We start from the raw sequence: 18979 nt of genomic DNA, 5'->3' as shown, positions 1-18979 counted from the left end.
CAGCTCGCTTGGAGTTTGCTAAAAAGCACCTAAAGGACTCTGACCATGAGAAACCAGATTCTCTGGTCTGATGAAACCAAGGTTGAGCTCTTTGACCTGAATGCCAAGTGTCACGTCTGGAGGGAACCTGGCACCATCCCAAAGGTGAAGCATGGTGGTGGCAGCGTCATGCTGTGAGGATGTTTTTCGGCGGCAGGGACTGGGACACTAGTCAGGATCGAGGGAAAGATGAACGGACAAAGTACAGAGAGATCCTTGATGAAAACCTGCTCCAGAATGCTCAGGACCTCAGACTGGGGTAAAGGTTCACCTTCCAACAGAACATTGACCCTAAGCACACAGCCAAGACAACACAGGAGTGGCTTCGGGACAAGTCTCTAAAATGTCCTTGAGTGGTCAGAGCCCGGACTTTTGTAAATGTAATATTCCATTTACATTTTTTTTACTTTGAATACATTTGCAACAAAATTACATTATGGGGTATTGTGTGTAGAATGATGAGGGGGGGGGGAAACAATTTTAATACATTTTAGAATAAGGCTGTAACGTAACAATGTGGAAAAATTTAAGGGGTCTCAATACTTTCTGGATATACTGTATATCATAATATAATGACATGAAGAAATTAAATCGGATTATTATCAATGACTGTAACAAGTTGTTCAGCGTCGGAAATCCTCACTGGCACTCAACACTAAAAACCTTCTCCAAGCTAGCTAACCACTGTAGCTATTATTGACATCACATTTACTCATTAATAGGTTTTACAAGGATGATGCAACATTTTCCTAAGTTTGCAATGCAAAAAAATATAATTGTTTGTGTACACAAGGATTTGATCATGCAGAGGTTTTTACAGTGCAGATACTGTACTCACATTGTATTCTCACTGGGCGGCTATTTGTGATGTTAGTCATAATCTTTACCATCATTGTGTCGTTGGATTGTATGCTTGCATGATAATTCAACACCTTATCAGGTACTGTATGGTCCATTTACTGTTTGCTGCTCACACAAGTGATCTCTAGTCAGGCTTGAGTGATACAGAACCAAGTAAAAAAATGTTTTACCAACATCCGCCTTCAGCCCCACCACTGTTCACCTAACTCCTGTGGCTTCCAAACTACCAAGTTCCTGTGACAATTTTTTCAATATGAATTGGCCATAACCCACCAGTGTGGTTCTTGATCCACAATTTGGGAGCCATTGACCTAACTTAACCACCATCTTTCCTCTCCTGCAGTTGGATAACATCCTGTATCCTCCTTCCATGCCCTTCCGGAAGTCCACTAACCCCGAGGTCATCCACGGCTTGGGACTCGCCCTCAAGTTCAAGAGACCGCTCTGTGAGGACGGCAAGAACCTCCGTAGGGGGAGCCTAGGGAGCGCTCTCACAGGTAGTAATAACCACAGGGCCTTGCCCTGCAGGTGCACATACAGTGTACACACACACATATGCAGAAACACAATAATATATATGTATGTATGTATGTATGCATGCATGCATGTATGCACACTAGTGTTCCATGGTATACCAAAACTTCTGTACTTTTTCGATACTAGAACATGAACGGTTTGGTACAAGAATTTTTCTTGCTTCCAGTACTAATGTCAAATGTGTCTCAGGTTGTCTACTGATTGAGAGTTGGCGCAGTGGTCTAAGGCACTGCATCTCAGTGCTAGAGGCGTCACTACAGACCCTGCTTCAATCCCGGGCTATATCACAACCGGCCGTGATCGGGAGTCCCATAGGACGGCGCACAATTGGCCCAGCGTCGTCCGGGTTAGGGGAGGGTTTGGCCGGGGTAGGCGGTCATTGGAAAATAAGAATTGTTCTTAACTGACTTGCCTAGTTAAAAAAAGGTTAAAAAAAGGTTAAATAGGCAGACATACATTTTTGATTTATCAGTGCAGCTGATGGCCCCTTATAGTTTGAGAGCATCGTGCCTGCTCCACTTACTTATTCCTAGCTCTAGCCAATCCTGAGGAACCACTGCACTCACTGGGAATCAGGGCCGCATCGCCACTCATGCTGCACAGAAGTTAACACACTTGATTAATCCAACATGAAATGCTGAAAGTGTTAATTACTGTTCACAAAACAATGTCCATTACAGGCAAGAACACTTTACAATGCAAGAAGATACCGGTCGCTTCCTGCTTGTAGGCTAACTTTCCTTGCTAGCTTACAGCTGAAGCTAACATCAATTCACTACCCTAGTACCTTGTTTGTGATCATATGCAAACCTTAATGCAAAAAATTGCTGATTTCAAAGCTGTTTGTCACCAAAAACGTAATTCATTCACTTCGTCTCCCAGCCTCCGGTCTCTCTCAATCATTTTCATACTTTCTCGAACTGACTGTTAGTGAATGACATCATGGATCTTAAAGAGACAGTGCACACTTTTATAAAATAAAATATTGCTTCTTGTTCTTCTATGCAAATGTTGTTGATCAGTATGATAAAATGAGTCCCAAATGGTAGGGTAACAGATTGCTTTTCATCTGTTGCCCCATGAAATAGCTCTAACTCAATGCATGCACACACTCGTATTGAATATGCATTCACCTGTATTGTGAATAGGCCTAGGCTACATCCTGATTTACCCAGTTTAATAATGTTGTGAGGGGTGACCTGGAGCTGTGCTCCGGGCTGGGGCACTAATTAGGGATTTCCTCTCCTGGCTGGTGTGTAATGAGTGCTGATGAGGAAGCCATCTCCGGATCATCGTTTTCCTTCCTGTCTCTGTGTGTCATCCTGTTTTACCGTCCGACCCTCCAGGTCTTACCGCAAGGCACCGGATGCCACGGGGAGGAGACGTGTCGTGGAACACCGGGGTCATGTTCAGGAGGGCACACTGTAGCATAAAGGGGGAAACACAAATCTTTGTTCTCATTGGACAAGTTCAGGTTGTGCCTCCGAGTTTCAAAAAGTTGTGAATCGATTTTTCCCTACTAAACAGGATGCAGGTAGAAAAGCATAGGATGTTGTCTTTTACTGAGGTGTGCCCTATTTCTAAGTGACAAGGTAGATAACTGTTACGGAGGGAAAAGGCATCGATGGAGAAGGGAAAATATATCCACCTGAAATAATTGGTGACTGTAAGACACACACACACACACAGTGATGTTCCCTAGGTTTAATAACAGAGAAATTACCCCCCCTCCCCTCCAACCCTACCTGAAGTTAAGTGCTTTTGTGCTGGGAGGTCACCATACATGGAGTTGGGTGAGAATCGTCTTCAACATCACATTTCCGTCAGCCTCTTTGAAATGCATGAGGAAAGGCCCATTCGAAAGGCAGGATGTTTTGGTAATGCAAGGCTCGTGCATGTTTAATGTCCCTGTGCATTATGCATGTGTAATAGCCTCTTTCCATGAGTCAGGCAGGCTCTCATACATGTGAGAAGAAATTGGGAGATGGTGGAGATATGGTTATTTCCAAAGATTGGAAAGGCTAAATGTTTGGTTAATGTGTAAAGGATGACGCCTGAAGTATAGGACAACCACATCACGCGCACACACAAACGCATGCACGCAGACATACAATAGGCATACAAAACATTTTTACATCTCACCATGGTATTACTTCGTTGGTCTTGACTTGTGTTGAATAGCTTCTCCGTGACGTGTTGACGCTTGATTTTGACATTTCATTTTGAACTCATCTGCTGCTCTCATTTTCCATCGCCACTTCACGCGCCCATGTAGTTTAGAGTTGTCCTGACAGTGCTGTCTAGTGCAGCCAATTTCAGCAGTGCCAGCGTGGCAGACAGAACCGAACATTTGCTTCCTCAGCCACATATTGCAAATCCCACATTAGACACAGGTGCTTCTGTAAGTTGTTGAATTCTAACTTGTCAAAGCATGTGCATCATGTTTGCCAGGCATATCAAATGTGATCAGACTCGTCGTCTCACCCGTCTTATTTTGCATCCTACTCAAAGGGACAATCAGGCTTTATAGCTAGTTAGCTGTCTGAGTTGGCGCGATTTGTCAGTGTTCATGTTGGGCTAAGTCTTCCTAGTGCTGTAGACTAGAGTAGATCAGGTGAAGTGTTTACCAAGAAAATCTTAATGCGGTGAGTGTGAAAGAAGACTATGCTCTCTATCGCTGTCTGTCTGGGTCTCATGGTCAGAGCTGGCAGAACTCTGCTTACTCAGGCTATATGTTGGGTAACATGGAACTTTGTTGAGCATGTTTTGATTTGACTTTTGCAGCCACCCATATAGGCTACATTTTGCAGACGTTCATGTGCATTTTGCAGCCATTCATGTACATTTTGTAGCCACCCATATACAGTGCCTTCAGAAAGTGTTCATACCCCTTGACTTATTCCACATTTTGTTGTTGCAGCCTGAATTCAAAATGTATTTGTTTTCTCGCCCATCTACACACACACACAACTCCATAATGACAAAGTGAAAACATGTTTTTAGAAATGTTTGCAATTTTCTTTTAAATGAAATATACATTTAATTTAAGTATTCAAATCCCTGAGTCAACACATGTTAGAATCACCTTTTGGCAGCAATTACAGCTGTGAGTCTTTCTGGGTAAGTCTTTAAGAGCTTTGCACACCTGGATTGTACAATATTTGCCCATTATTCTTCAAGCTCTGTCAAATTAGTTGATTATTGCTAGACAACCATTTTCAAGTCTTGCCATAGATTTCAAGCAGATCTAAGTCAAAACTGTAACTCAGCCACTCTACAACATTCACCATCTTCTTGGTAAGTAACTGCAAGTGTAGATTTGGCCTTGTGTTTTAGGTTAATGTCCTGCTGAAAGGTGAAATAGTCTCCCAGTGTCTAGTGGAAAGCAGACTGAACCAGGTTTTGCCTGTGCGTTTCTTTTTTCATCCTGAAAAACTCACCAGTCCTTAACAATTACAAGCATACCCATAACATGAAGCAGCCACCACTATGCTTGAAAATATGGAGAGTAGTACTCCGTAACGTGTTGCATTATGTTTGGGGCAACGATAACACTTTGTGTTCAGGACAAAAAGTGAATTGCTTTGCCACATTTTTGCAGCATTACTTTAGTGCCTTGTTGCAAACAGGATGCATGTTTTTGGAATATTTTTATTCTGTACAGGCTTCCTTCTTTTCACACTGTCAATTCCGTTAGTATTGTGGAGTAACTACAATGTTGTTGATCCAGCTTCAGTGTTCTCCTATCACAGCCTTTAAACTCTGTAACTGTTTTAAAGTCACCATTGACCTCATGGTGAAATCCCTGAGTGTGGTGTCCTTCCTCTCCGGCAACTCTGTTAGAAAGGACGCCTATATCTTTGTAGTGACTGGGTGTATTGATACACCATCCAAAGTGTAATTACACTGAACAAAAATATAAATGCAACATGCAACAATTTCATTGATTTTACTGAGTTACAGTTCATAAAAGGAAATCAGTCAATTTAAATATATTCATTAGGCCCAAATCTATGGATTTCACATGACTGGGAATACAGCTATGCATCTGGTCACATATCTTTAAAAAAAAAAAGTAGAGTGATGGATCAGAAAACCAGTCAGTATCTTGTGTGACCTCTTGCCTCATGCAGTGCAACACATCTCCATCGCATAGAGTTGATCAGGCTGTTGACTGGCCTGTGGAATGTTGTCCCACTCTTCAATGACTGTGCAAAGTTGCTGGATGTTGGCGGGAACTGGAAGTTGCCTCCGTTATTTTAAAGAATTTGGCAGTACGTTCAACCGGCCTCGTAACTGCAGACCACGTGTATGGCGTTGTGTGCAAGCTCTTTGCTGATGTCAACGTTGAGTGCCCCATGGTGGCGGTGGGGTTATGGTGTGGGCAGGCATAAGCTACGGACAACGAACACAATTTGCGTTTTATCAATGGCAATTTAAATGCACAGCAATACCGTGATGAGATCCTGAGGCCCATTGTCGTGCCATTCATCGTACATGTCTAGTGAGTATGCAGGCCATGGAAGAACTGGGACATTTTCAGCTTCCTGGAATTATGTACAGGTCCTTGCGATATGGGGCTTTGCAGTATCATGCTGAAACATGAGGTGGTGGATGAGTGGCACGACAATGGGTCTCAGGATCTCATCACGGTGTCTCTGTGCATTCAAATTGCCATCGATAAAAGGCAATTGTGTTCGTTGTCTGTATTTTATGCCTGTCCATACTATAACCCAAGTGTCACCATGGGGTACTCTGTTCACAACGTGTTGTGACAAAACTGCACATCTTAGAGTGGCCTTTTATTGTCCCCAGCATAAGCTGCACCTGTGTAATCATCATGCTGATTAGCTTCTTGATATGCCACACCTGTCAGGTAGATGAATTATCTTGGCAAAAGAGAAATGTTCACTAATTGGGATGTAAACAGATTTGAACTCAACATTTGAGAGAAGTACATTTTTATGTGTGTATGGAACATTTCTGGGATCTTTTATTTCAGCTCATGAAACATGGGACCAACACTTTGCATGTTGCGTTTTATATTTTGGTTCAATGTAATAACTTCACCATGCTCAAAGGGATTTAAAAAAAAATATATATATTTTTTTTACCCATCTACCAATAGGTGCCCTTCCTTGTGAGGCATTTGAAAACCTCCCTGGTCTTTGTGGTTGAATCTGTGTTAGAAATGCACTGCTTGGCTGAGGGACCTTACAATTATCTGTATGTGTGGTGTACAGAGATGAGGTAGTCATATTAAAACAATCACGTTAAACACTGTTATTGCATCCAGTGTGAGTCCATGCAACTTGTGACTTATGCAAAAAAAATTATCCTGAACTTGTTTAGGCTTGCCATAACAAAGAGGTTGTGGATACCTATCGACTCAAAACATTGCAGCTTTTCATTTGTAATTAATTTGTAAAACTTTAGAAAAACATAATTCCACATTATGGGGTATTGTGTGCAGGCCAGTCACAAAAAAAATCTCAATTTAATCCATTTTAAATTCAGGCTGTAACACAACAAAATGTGGAAAGTCTAGGGGTGTGAATACTTTTTGAAGGCACTGTACATTACAAATCACAAGGTCTCATCAAACTCCAGTCCCTTGAAGGCAACACATGCTGACATTCTTTTTTAATTTTTTTTTATTGAATATCTGAAACATACAATATACTTGCAGTGAAGCCGCTCAACAACTACATCATACCAGTCATCCAACAGACTCCCATTCAGAGCAACATGCTGACATTCTTGTCCACCTGGCTTTTGATTAACCTCTCTTGGGCATATGGGACACACTGCCAACAGCCAGTGAAATAGCAGGGCGGCAAATTCAAAACAACAAAAATCTCATAATTCAAATTTCTCAAACATACAACTATTATATCCCATTTTAAAGATAATCTTCTCGTTAATCCAACCACATTGTCCGATTTTCAAAAAGGCTTTAACGACGAAAGCATAACATTAGATTATGCTAGGACAGCGCCTAAACAAGAAAAACCACACAGCCATTTTCCAAGCAACCAGAGGCATCACAAAAACCAGAAATACAGCTAAAATGAATCACTAACCTTTGACCTTTATCAAATGATACTCCCAGGACTCAATGTTACACAATACATGTATGTTTTGTTCGATAAAGTTCATATGTATATCCATAAACCCCATTTTACATTGGTGCGTGATGTTCAGAAATGTTTTGCCTCCCAAAAATTCCGATGAATGAGCACATCAATTTACAAAAATACTCATAAACGTTGATAAAATGTACAACCGTTATTGAAAGAATTATAGATACACTTCTCCTTAATGCAACCGCTGTGTCAGATTTCAAAATAGCTTTAGGGCGAAAGCACATTGTTCAATAATCTGAGTACAGAGCTCAGCCATCAAAGCAAGCTATACAGTTACCCGCCAACTCCATATTTATGTCCAAATACCTCCGTTTTGTTTGCGCGTTCAGATCAGATCACCAAAGGCATAATGCGCGAGCGCAAAACCCGAGACGAAAAGTCAAATAGTTCCATTACCGTTCATAGAAACATGTCCAACGATGTTTACAATCAATCCTTATGGTCTTTTTAACATAAATCTTCGATAATATTCCAACCGGACAATAGAGTATTCATTACAGAGGAAAAAGAAGGAGTGGCGCGCCTGCGTGAGTGCGCCTAGTTTAGTGCGCCTGCGTGAGCGCGCCGTAAACAACTCACTGGTCCCAGGCTTGAGACAGCTCTTATTCTCTGCCCAGTAACAGTAGAAGCATGAAACAAGGTTCTAAAGACTGTTGACATCTAGTGGAAGCCTTAGGAAGTGCAAAATGACCCCACAGAGACTGTAGTTTGGAAAGGCAATCAGTTGAAAAAGCTACAAACCACTTCCTGGTTGGATTTATTCTCAGGTTTTTGCATGCCATATGAGTTCTGTTATACTCACAGACATCATTCAAACAGTTGTAGAAACTTCAGAGTGTTTTCTATCCAAATCTACTAATAATATGCATATCCTACCTTCTGGGCCCGAGTAGCAGGCAGTTTAATTTGGGCACATCATTCATCTGAATTTCCTGAATACTGCCCCCGTCACTAAAAAGTTAATCAGATGTTATTGGTTTACCAGAGTCCACACACCATAGTACCAAGGTCTCAATCAGTCTCTGATCAAATGGAAAGATCTAGGACCAAAACCAGCTTACACCGCAGCCCCCCAGGACCAGAGTTTTGCTACTAAACACATTAGGTCATATCGAGGTGAAAGGAATGTCTCTCTTCCTCCGCTCCTCCTTTTCACTCATCGTCTCCGCCAAGGCAGTTAATTCTCTCATATTGACTGCTGACTTGCCGTGCTTCCTTCAACAGGAAATGGAAATATATACACACAAGTGAAAGTGTAGAGGGGATAAGAGGGATGATGAGAAGAGGGTGACACACGATTTTAGGTAGAATTATTCTTTTTAAATTACTGCTAGGAGCCTCAATGCCACAATGTGACACGATAATCCAGACTGCACGCACACACAACATTACTTAGGCTCTATAGAGTACCACATTATGAGTCATAATACCCATTGGCAACATTTTTTTTAAATGGACATTTCTGTGAACTGTCTTGTGCAAGTTGCACAAGACAATTTTAAATTGCACAAGACAATTTTAAAACTGTTAGCAAAGGTGTCAGCAAAGACGTGCAGCAGCTTGCAGGGATTTGTAGTCTTGCATGATGTCTACTTTGATGCTTATTAGCATTTTCGAAAGTAAATATAGCCGACTATATTGAAAAAAGTCACCTTGTCCGAGAGAGAGATCCTACATGAAACACAGCCCTTATTTTATTTTTCTAAAATTCCCTATGTGAAAAATGAATGGTGGAAAAACTATTGGAACCTTTTCCCTGTTTGACCTCTAGGTTTTATGGATATTATGACACCTCCACTGTGGGGCTCTAAACTGGATAGCCGATTTTCATAACTGAATAAAATGTGGTTGATTTGTAATCGTAGCACCTGTGGACCTACTGCCATCTAGAGACTGTTAGAGCCAATTCATGCTTAATCCGAAAATGTGGTCGGTGGCGCCGGAGGTACGCAGAGGCCGAATTGAGCTCCGTACCGCATCGCCGTGCTCCTTTCAAATGTTGTAACAATGCAGAGGACTCCCAATAGCTCAGCATTGATTTGATTGGTTGACGGTAGGTGGGGCCGGGATGTACTGTATAAACACAAACTGACGTCCTTGACAACATCCTTCACAACAGCTCTGCGCTGCTCGGCGAAGCGCAGGAAGTATGAATGCCCTGACTTCTGCGGAGGCCATATCACCGTAAATGCTGCACGCACCCAAATGCAGAGGTCGGAATGACCATGAAGCACCTTTTACTGGGAGACAACTCTTGGGGAAATATTTGCCCTGAAAAATATGTATTTGTTCAGAGCTTGTTAATCTTAGGATTTAATGTAGGAAACGTCTCATCAACATGCCCTGTACTGTAGCGTCTCTGATCTTATAAGTGTATCAGCTTTCACTGCTGCCTCTTATACCCCGTCTGAGCCCACGTCGTCTTAGGGGCTTCAGCTCTGTTTCTCTAAGGAGAGGAGGCGGACAGGATTAGTTCAATTCTGTGAAGCACTCGATGTCATTTCTTATGGTATGAATTTGCATTGATATCCATTTATCTGGGCAAATGGTGTGAGTAGGCAACAGGTATCCTCATGATGTGAATGTATCCCTTGTCTTTTTAACACCCAAAATAAAATCAGTCAATTAATCAGTCAATATTTAAAAAAAGGTAAAGCACAATATCAACAGCTTTCTTTTCTCTTTTAATTTGTACTTTTCTCTTAATATACATATATTATTGTACCTGCTCCTGTACTGTCTGTAGTTTAACTACTGTTGTCTGTCTTGTACAGGAAATGATCTGCTCTCTAATGTAACTACCATTGTGTCTTGTCCTATAGGAAAGTACCTGCTGCCCTATGTGTCCCCCCACCAGGCATGGCAGACCCCCTCTGAGAACTCCAACCTGGTGCGGATGCGCTCCACCACCTTGGGGAAGTCAGCCCCCTCTCTCACCTCTAGTCTGGTGAGAAGTACATCCTGTTAATGACCTCCCATGATTCCACTACCACATTATTTGTACCCCCCTGCTTTGATGTTGAAACCAGGATATTGTTAATCAGATATTTGATTGGCGTATTAATCAGACATTTCTATTTATTATTGCCATATTTCAAGCCATATTTTTTTGCATAGCAAGACATTCCTCATGACAGTACAGTGAATACACAGCAAAGGAACGTCAATCAGTAAAAATTGTAATCAACATTTATTTTACCTTGATCTCAAAGTAGTAGTGATTAATATTTTCTCAGAGCTGTGGTGTTCAGGTCCTTGATTATAAACAAACACGCAATCTGTCTGAGATCTTGATTGGAGCAGAGATAGTCTAATCCCTTAGTCTGAAATGATGTCAGTCAGCAGTGACTAGTCTCACTTTGACCTTGAGCATCAAAGAGCCTTTAAGTCAGACATCACCCATCTCTCCTGTATCCCTTCAGATAACAAAAGCGATAGCAAGCCCAGGTTTCCTTTCAATGGGGAAATGATATCTTCCCATCCCATTTCAAACGAGTGAAACGTAATTGAAAGATGAAGCTAAGCCAATTATATCCATCTATGAGATCTCATTCCAGTCCAGAGGTTTTATCTTTTTGTGTTTTATTTACCTGGACAAATGAAAAGGTGTGTACGGTCTCTACCTTGCTTTCCAATCAAGGTGCGTAAACAAGGGAGAAAACCAGACATTTGGAATACAGTTTTCAGTCATTATTTTTTTATACGTTTTTTTTTTATCATGTAATCAGATTTGCTGTCATCTGGACATGGAGATTCAGAGAAGGCTTGATTGAGTGAATCCTATCTAATCTGTGTGGATGTTTCTGTAAGCAAAACAATTTACAGTACAGCATTACAGACAGCGGAGACAATATTAAACGTGCTGAATATTTCTCTACACTGGAGGGAGCCACTGTGCTGTTTTGAGTTTGATCCACATTGTCTTCCGGTGGACACATTAGTATTTGTGAATCAGAATCAATGTGCTTCTTCAATGTACAGTGTATTGTGGGGAAAAAACCCAAATATAGTATTCTCAATGTATATGAATTGAAAGAGTATTCATACAGTATTTGAGCTTTTCACACTTCCCTATATTTGTATTTATATTCATGATCATACTCACAGGATACCTCTTATCTTTAGGAATGACCCATCTTCCCACTGCTGTTTATGTCAACATATGCTGAGATAAAGTATTTGATACAGGGACATACTAACAACCTTTGCACATGCCTTACCCTGCCCCAAACACAATCTCCAATAATCAATGACAAAAATGCTGATATTGAGTAAAAGTTCAACAGGACTTTACCCAAAGACATTGAATCCATAAAATCAGATTGAGGTCTCCATTTCAGATCGGAATGTTTGGCCCTCATAATATAGTTTCCCAATCCTGGTTACTGGGGACTCAACGGCTTAATCATCAGTCGATCAGGTGTGTTAGTTTTGGTTCCCATAGTGTCTTGTCCCCATACATTCAGATCCCCATATTATCAGGTCCCCATGTTGTCTGGTTCCCAGAAAGACTAAACCCCATATTATCAGGGGCTCCCGAGTGGCGCAGCGGTCTAAGGCACTGCATCTCAGTGCTAGAAGCATCAGTACAGACTCTGGTTTGATTCCAGGCTGTATCACATCCGACCGTAATTGGGATTCCCATAGGGCGGCACACAATTAGGCCGTCATTGTAAACAAGAATTTGTTCTTAACTGACTTGCCTAGTTAAATAAAGGTGTAAAAAAAAATAATAAATGCAAATCGGTGGCCAAAAATACAGATTACCGATTGTTATGAAAACTTGAAATCGGCCCTAATTAATCGGCCATTCCGATTTAATCGGTCGACCTCTACCCTGTATTATCAGGTCCCCATAGTGTCAGGTCCCCATAATGTCTGGTCTTCAGAAAGTCCCCATAAGGTCAGGCCTCATCCCCTGAGGTGAGTGTGAAGAGGTGGGTGGAGAGCCTCTCTGGAGACTGCCATGTCTTATTAGATTCTCCTCAGACCCTGTAAACAGCAGCCCAGACCCCATGTAGCGTGGGCTGATTGAAATGAATTATTGCAGAGGCCAGGGGTCAATGCAGCACAAACAGTCATTACGCTGGGCCGAGAGAGGTGCCACATTTTCATCTATTGACTCTCATGCGTTGCTCATATTCTGTGGGTTTGTGCAGGCATGTGAGAGAGTATATGTATGTGTGTGTGTGTGTGTGTGTGTGTGCACATGTTTACGTGGGCATCTTTATATGTTTGTGTAAGAGTATTTGTGTGTAGCTTGGTATCAGTCCACGGCATGACGGATGGTAACATAAGGTTTATCCTTTTTCGGTCAGTTGGCATGCCTCCGTGTCTACCTAGACTCCCTGTAGAAATTCAATGCTGCTCGCCACCGCTTACGCACAGTCGGGCGTGGACATACGTCGACTCGCTGAACGCATGACCACTTCCTAATAGCATATTTTGGAGCGGATAGTGGTGTATTTTAACATTTTCAGACTTGTGGTACATATTTGACCTTGGGAAAACAGTCTACAGTATATTGAGAGAGACAAACAGAACAGTTGCTAGGCTCTGTATACGGTACTGTTGGTTTGTTGCTAGGGACGGTTTTCTTTGGTTGGTCTTTGTTTGTCAGGGACCATGCACAACTTGTTGCACCAGAGATGGATTTCTTGGGGGGCAGATGATTGTGGATCCTTGCTACAGAATTCCAGATCACAACATTGGAAAAGTAGGAAATGTTATTAACCAGGTTATTTTTGGGGATGTAAAATGTGTGCTCAAGGATTTACCTGGATCAGTAGAGGTAGATTACAATGTGCGTTCCCAGATGGAAGGCATCCTGAGTTTTGGGGACTTGAATGACAGCTAGGGCTTCACCCAAACTCGCCCCGTATGGTACGAAAAGTAACTGATACAGATCGTTCTGCGCTGACTGAACACACTAGGTAATTCCTCTCGATTCATTTGGATGAGTTTATGCCATCGTCCCTCCAGAATGAACCTAAATCATGTGTGTCCCTGTGACAGCAGGATGTATCTGTTAGCTATCACAATCGCTGACACCATGTGACCCAGCGGTTGTCTCGCTAAAGCTGAGATGGCTTTGTTCCATCACATTAAAATGTCACTGCAGCATCGGACTGTCTAGCCCCAGGGATTATTTTGTTGCACAATTTTTATATATGAAAACGCAACATCCGTCTCATAATCCTATTCCATTCTATCGGCAGATCCTGTTAGGGCTGCCCATCTCTGAGCCGTATATGATGCATCTAATGTCTACCTTTTTATAAAGTGCTTTGGCCCATGGATCTCATGCTGAAATATGAATATTCAGAGGAGAATACAAATGATCAGAATCATTAGAACACACACAAACACTTCTCGAAAGGGTCATTGGAGTTTGAAGTGCTAAGTTCTAATTTGAGGAGTTCAGCAAGGTGTCTGGCAGCATTTTGGTGTATGAGACAATGTGATGTGAGCAGATTGAGAGATGCTTTTGACCTAACTCATTCGTGTTTTAGGAGGAGGTTGATTTTGGTCTGTTTTGATTCAGTTTGGGAGATTATTGGAATGCGTGATAATGATGATGATTTGTGCTGAATAGTTAACATATACATTTTCCCTACTCTCAGTATTGTTATTGTACAGCAATGATGTTAGATGGCAATTCCTCAAGCTATCCTCTATGTTTTGTATTCAAACATCTGTTTCCCAGTGGGTTCTGGTTGTTATTCATTACAAGGCAGATTTCCTACCAACAGCTGGATTTTGCATCACTTCTGTAAAATATTCCAGAGCTTACCCCGAAATATGGCAATTAACGCAATCATTTTTCTGCATTCTATCCACAGTGGTTCCTTGTTATTCACTAGTTGAATAATCAGTGGTGCGTGGTATTGGATTTCAATAGGTTATATTCCTTCTCGATTGTTGTCTGAGAACGTCAGACTGAAAGGCTGTGTTTAGACAGGCAGTCCAGTTCTTTTATTCTTTCCACTCATTGGTATTTTGACCAATCCCATCAGATCTTTTTACATCAGATCTTTTGCAGAGCTGATCTAATTGGTCAAAAGACCTATCAGTGAAAATAATATCAGAATTGGGCTGCCTGTCTAAACGCAGCCTAAGTCGTCATGTTTTTAAAGCTACACTAGAATTTTGGCCCCTACTCTCAAAGTCTGGCCCATCCTCATCACCTTCCACCCCCCCCCAGTGCCAGCGCAACGACTTATCTCCCTCTATCAACCATGCCATGCTCCCTGCCTTGCAGGTCGGCTGTTATTGCTTTCCCTCTTTTCTCCTCCTTCACGCTTTTCTGTCATGCCCCCCGGGTGTGCGGGTCTCTTTCCCTTTTCGCATGGCACATCTCTTTTGACTATGATTAGGTTTGACAGGAAATCAATACGTTTGTCCTGGCCTGATTGTAAGATTGTCATAATCCTGATGTTGTGGCTTTGTGGACTCGAATTCCCCTTCTTCATTGTAGTCACTGATGTCCTTTGGAGATAGCGTTTCTCTCGTTTCAGCTGCATTGGGTCTGCAGAGGTGATGTCAGAGCTGAGGTTAGGCATATTGGACGACAGGAGAGTCCAAGGTGTTCTTTGTTTAGTGTTTGTGTACATGCTTTCCATTAAACTGGTTCCCACTTCTGACACCAACTGTACTTACTTTTAGCCAGAAAGCGAGGAATAATACCAATGTGAAGGAACACAGTACTAGTGTGTTTTTCTAATTCATTTCTTTTCTACAGTGAAAGTAAGCACTATGAACCATGTTCATATTCACGTCAAGCTCAGCTACCTGTGTGTTTTTGAATGCTTGTATACATATCCTTCCATGTCCTTTTTTAGTCCTATTCTCAAGATCACCTTCCAAGGTCGTATCAAGCCAATGATCTCACATATCCAGTAATCCTAGATACATTACTATCACGTGACATGTTACTGTGTGTACACACATGCACAGAGGCGCGGTGTAAATGAAAAACTGTCAGTCTTGATGAAGTGGCTGCTGTTGAGGTATCAGATTCCTGTCAAACTGCTGGGCATGACATTTCTCTGTTTAGGGATTCTAATATAATGTTAAGCCACAATGTGACATTGTTTCCCTTTGTGAAAGAATATGAAATGAAAAGACGGGCATCGCAGTCTGTAGGTGACTCCTGGAGGATTCCCTGGCGGACTCAAACTGACAGTCTGTTTCATATGTGAATACATGGATCAAAGAACATAACATAGGCCTCCTGGTTTCAGCTTCTGACAACAACCCATGTACTCTTAGCCAGAAAGCGTAACACAGAACAAGGTTGTCTGTGATTTGTATCAACCTTGAGGTGCTTTGTGTGAATATGTTTGTGTACCACATTGTTAAAATGAGAAGAAACATGTGTATTAAGCTTACACCTTGGCCTTTCAATAATCTAATGAAGGTCAAAAGCCTGAAATGCAAATAAATGCCGAAATAAACCTGGTAAACATCTCACAGCCCTCACAAAACGAATACACGCCAAATCAGTTATAATTGTAAAAAATATAAAAACACAGATGCGTTAATTAGAAACAACAACAGGAATAATGAGGATTTTAAAAGCTTCATTAAAAATCTAGATAAATCCAAATTGAACAGCAGCACGAAAACAGGAAATAAATATTTTTATACAAATATGATATACATTTCCTAAAGAAAGGGGCACAAGTTTGGAATGTCCTCTCTCCCCCCTCCTATTTGCATTGGCAATTGAACCGCTTGCAGAAAGAATTAGTCAGGACCCAAACGTAACGGCTATCATTATTTGCAGATCTGCTGATATACCTGACCAATATTGAAAACCCCCCACTGCAACAAAAACAATTCATAAGTATAAAAACTCAGTAAAAATAAAAACTCATGACCTACAGCAATCCTTTAAGTGTACTACAAAAAAGATCATACTTAGGATACTTAAGTGGCAAAAAAAAACCCGAATATGTAAAGATAACTTTATCCGATTACTCAACAATATGAAAGCAGACCTAATTAAATGGAACAATATTGCCATAAATCTAACCTCTTCAGAATGGCATGGCTCCCAAAGTTGTTATACTTATTCTCTGTAATACCGATGGAAAACTAAAGGCATAGAAACTGTAAATTACTTGCTAATAGGAAATACATTTATTTACATGACAGCATTTAAAAAGTGATTTTGGATGAAGCAATTTTGGATTGACCAATGTAGATATATTTTTTTAAAAGTAACGTTTTATATCACAATTTTGATTTGAAATCTTTTGGACATCCGCACAATCTTGAGGGAATGTTGGAACATAACTAACAAAATTACAGTTAACGAAAATGTACGCTTAATCCAGTATAAACTAATGTACAAAATCTATTATACAAGAGACAAAATTCACAAACTATACCACAATGGCAGAGTCATGTGCTGAGTGTAAAACTAACAATGACTAGATAATCCATGCCGTCTGGGAACATTATGAAGTTCAAAAGTTATGGGTGCTGTTAGAAAGTTGGCTGTCCAGAAGTATTACAATCTATATTTACTTATAATCCATCTGTCTGCATATTTCAGGACATGGCATATGAGGGTACAGTCAGATACCTGTTGGGTTGGACAATACTTTTCTCGTCAATCGTCCCAAAAAAAGTATACTTTAAAAACCGAAAATCAACTAATCCTCCGCCATTAACACAATGACAAGGTCAAATGGTTTATTATCTAAATGTTGAAAGTGCATTGGCGATGGACAAAATGGTGCTGTTTGAGGCCATGTGGCCGGTTCAGAGTCAATGTGTGGGGGCACCAGACTTGAGGTAGTTGAGGTAATTATGTACATGCAGGTAGGGTTATTAAAGCGGCTATGCATAGATGATAAGAGAGTAGCAGCAGTGTAGGGGGGTGCAAATAGTCTGGGTAGCCATTTGATTAGCTGTTCAGGAGTCTTATGGATTGGGGGTAGAAGCTATTTAGAAGCTTCTTGGACCTAGACTTGGCCCTCCGGTACTGCTTGCCGTGCGGTAGAAGAGGGAACAGGAGTTGATGCTGGAGATGGGGGTGTGAGCATGTGGGTCTGGCCAGTGTTAATGTTTGTGTGATGTTGTCATTTGTATGTGTTATGTTTTTTTGTATTGTTTTAAAAAAGAAGAAAAAAAGGCCAAAATGCAATCACAATAAACAAACAATACTTTCCAAGCACAGTGTGGGAGTTTCATTTCATCTTAACAATTATTTCTTAAACATCTCAGACGCACCTGCAAAGCAACTTCTACTGTAGATGAATGCAAATGCATTTCACTTTCTTGCGTCTTTCATATTCAAATCCAATCTAATTGTATTTGTTACATGCACTGAATATAACAGGTCTATAGACCTTACCGTGAAATGCTTACTTAAAAGCCCTTAACCAACAATGCAGTTTTAAGAAAAATAGAGTTGGGAAAAGTATTTACTAAATTAACTAAAGTAAAAACTAAGAGCAACAAAAAAATAACGAGGCTGGTTAACAGTACCGAGTCAATGTGCGGGGGTATAGGTTAGTTGAGGTAATTGATGTAATATGTACATGTAGGTAGGGGTAAAGTGACTATGCATAAATTGTGTTGTTATAAAAAAAGGGGGGGGGGTGGTCAATGCAAATAGTCCAGGTAACCATTTGATTAGCTGATTTAGTTCAGCAAGTCTTATGGCTTGGGAGTAAAAGCTGTTAAGAAGCCTTTTGGACCAAGACTTGGCGCTCCGGTACCGCTTGCTATGCGGTAGCAGAGAGAACAGTCTATGACTAGGGTGGCTGTAATCTTTAGCAATTTTTAGGGCCTTCCTCTGACACCACCTTGTAGAGGGGCCAAGCTTCCTGCCATCCTGGACAAGTGATGGACTGTGCCATACGCACCACCCTCTGTAGTGCCTTGCGGTCTGAGTTGGAGCAGTTGCCATACCTGGCGGTGATGCAACCAGTTAGGATGCTCTCGATGGTGCAGCTGTAGAACCTTTTGAGGAACAGAGGACCCATGCCAAATCTTTTCAGTCTCCTAATGGGGAATAGGCGTTGTTGTGCCCTCTTCACGACTGTCTTGGTGTGTTTGGACCATGATAGTTTGGTGATGTGGACACCAAGGAACTTAAAGCCCTCAACCTGCTCCACTGCAGCCCCGTCGACGAGAATAGGAGATTGCTCGGCCCTCCTTTTCCTGTAGTCCACTATCATCTCCTTTTGTCTTGATCACGTTGAGGGAGAGGTTGTTGTCCTGGCACCACATTTACAGGTTTCTGACCTCCTCCATATAGGCTGTCTCATCGTTGTCAGTGATCAGGTCTACCGCTGTTGTGTGGTCGCAAGCTTAATGATGGTTTTGGAGTCATGCTTCGCCATGCAATCATGAGTGAACAGGGAGTACAGGAGGGGACT

General features: G+C 41.4%; 1 protein-coding gene across 3 annotated transcripts in view; it reads left to right on the top strand.

Moving 5' to 3' along the window:
* Nucleotides 1-18979, top strand: part of LOC115203965 (microtubule-associated serine/threonine-protein kinase 1) — a 181889-nt gene that overhangs the window by 39848 nt on the left and 123062 nt on the right. For 2 of the 3 annotated variants that reach the window (XM_029769092.1, XM_029769091.1), the window contains exons 2-3: nucleotides 1244-1397; nucleotides 10406-10530. In XM_029769092.1, coding sequence (XP_029624952.1) covers nucleotides 1244-1397; nucleotides 10406-10530 — 279 coding nt within the window. Of the gene's footprint in view, nucleotides 1-1243; nucleotides 1398-10405; nucleotides 10531-18979 lie in introns of those variants that run through there. The other variant, XM_029769095.1, reaches the window with a different exon arrangement.

The sequence above is a fragment of the Salmo trutta genome, chromosome 12 (genome assembly GCF_901001165.1).
Source record: "Salmo trutta chromosome 12, fSalTru1.1, whole genome shotgun sequence".
NCBI lineage: Eukaryota > Metazoa > Chordata > Actinopteri > Salmoniformes > Salmonidae > Salmo > Salmo trutta.
The sequence above is the reverse complement of the archived record's forward strand: the minus strand, read 5'-3'. Positions and strand labels throughout refer to the sequence as shown.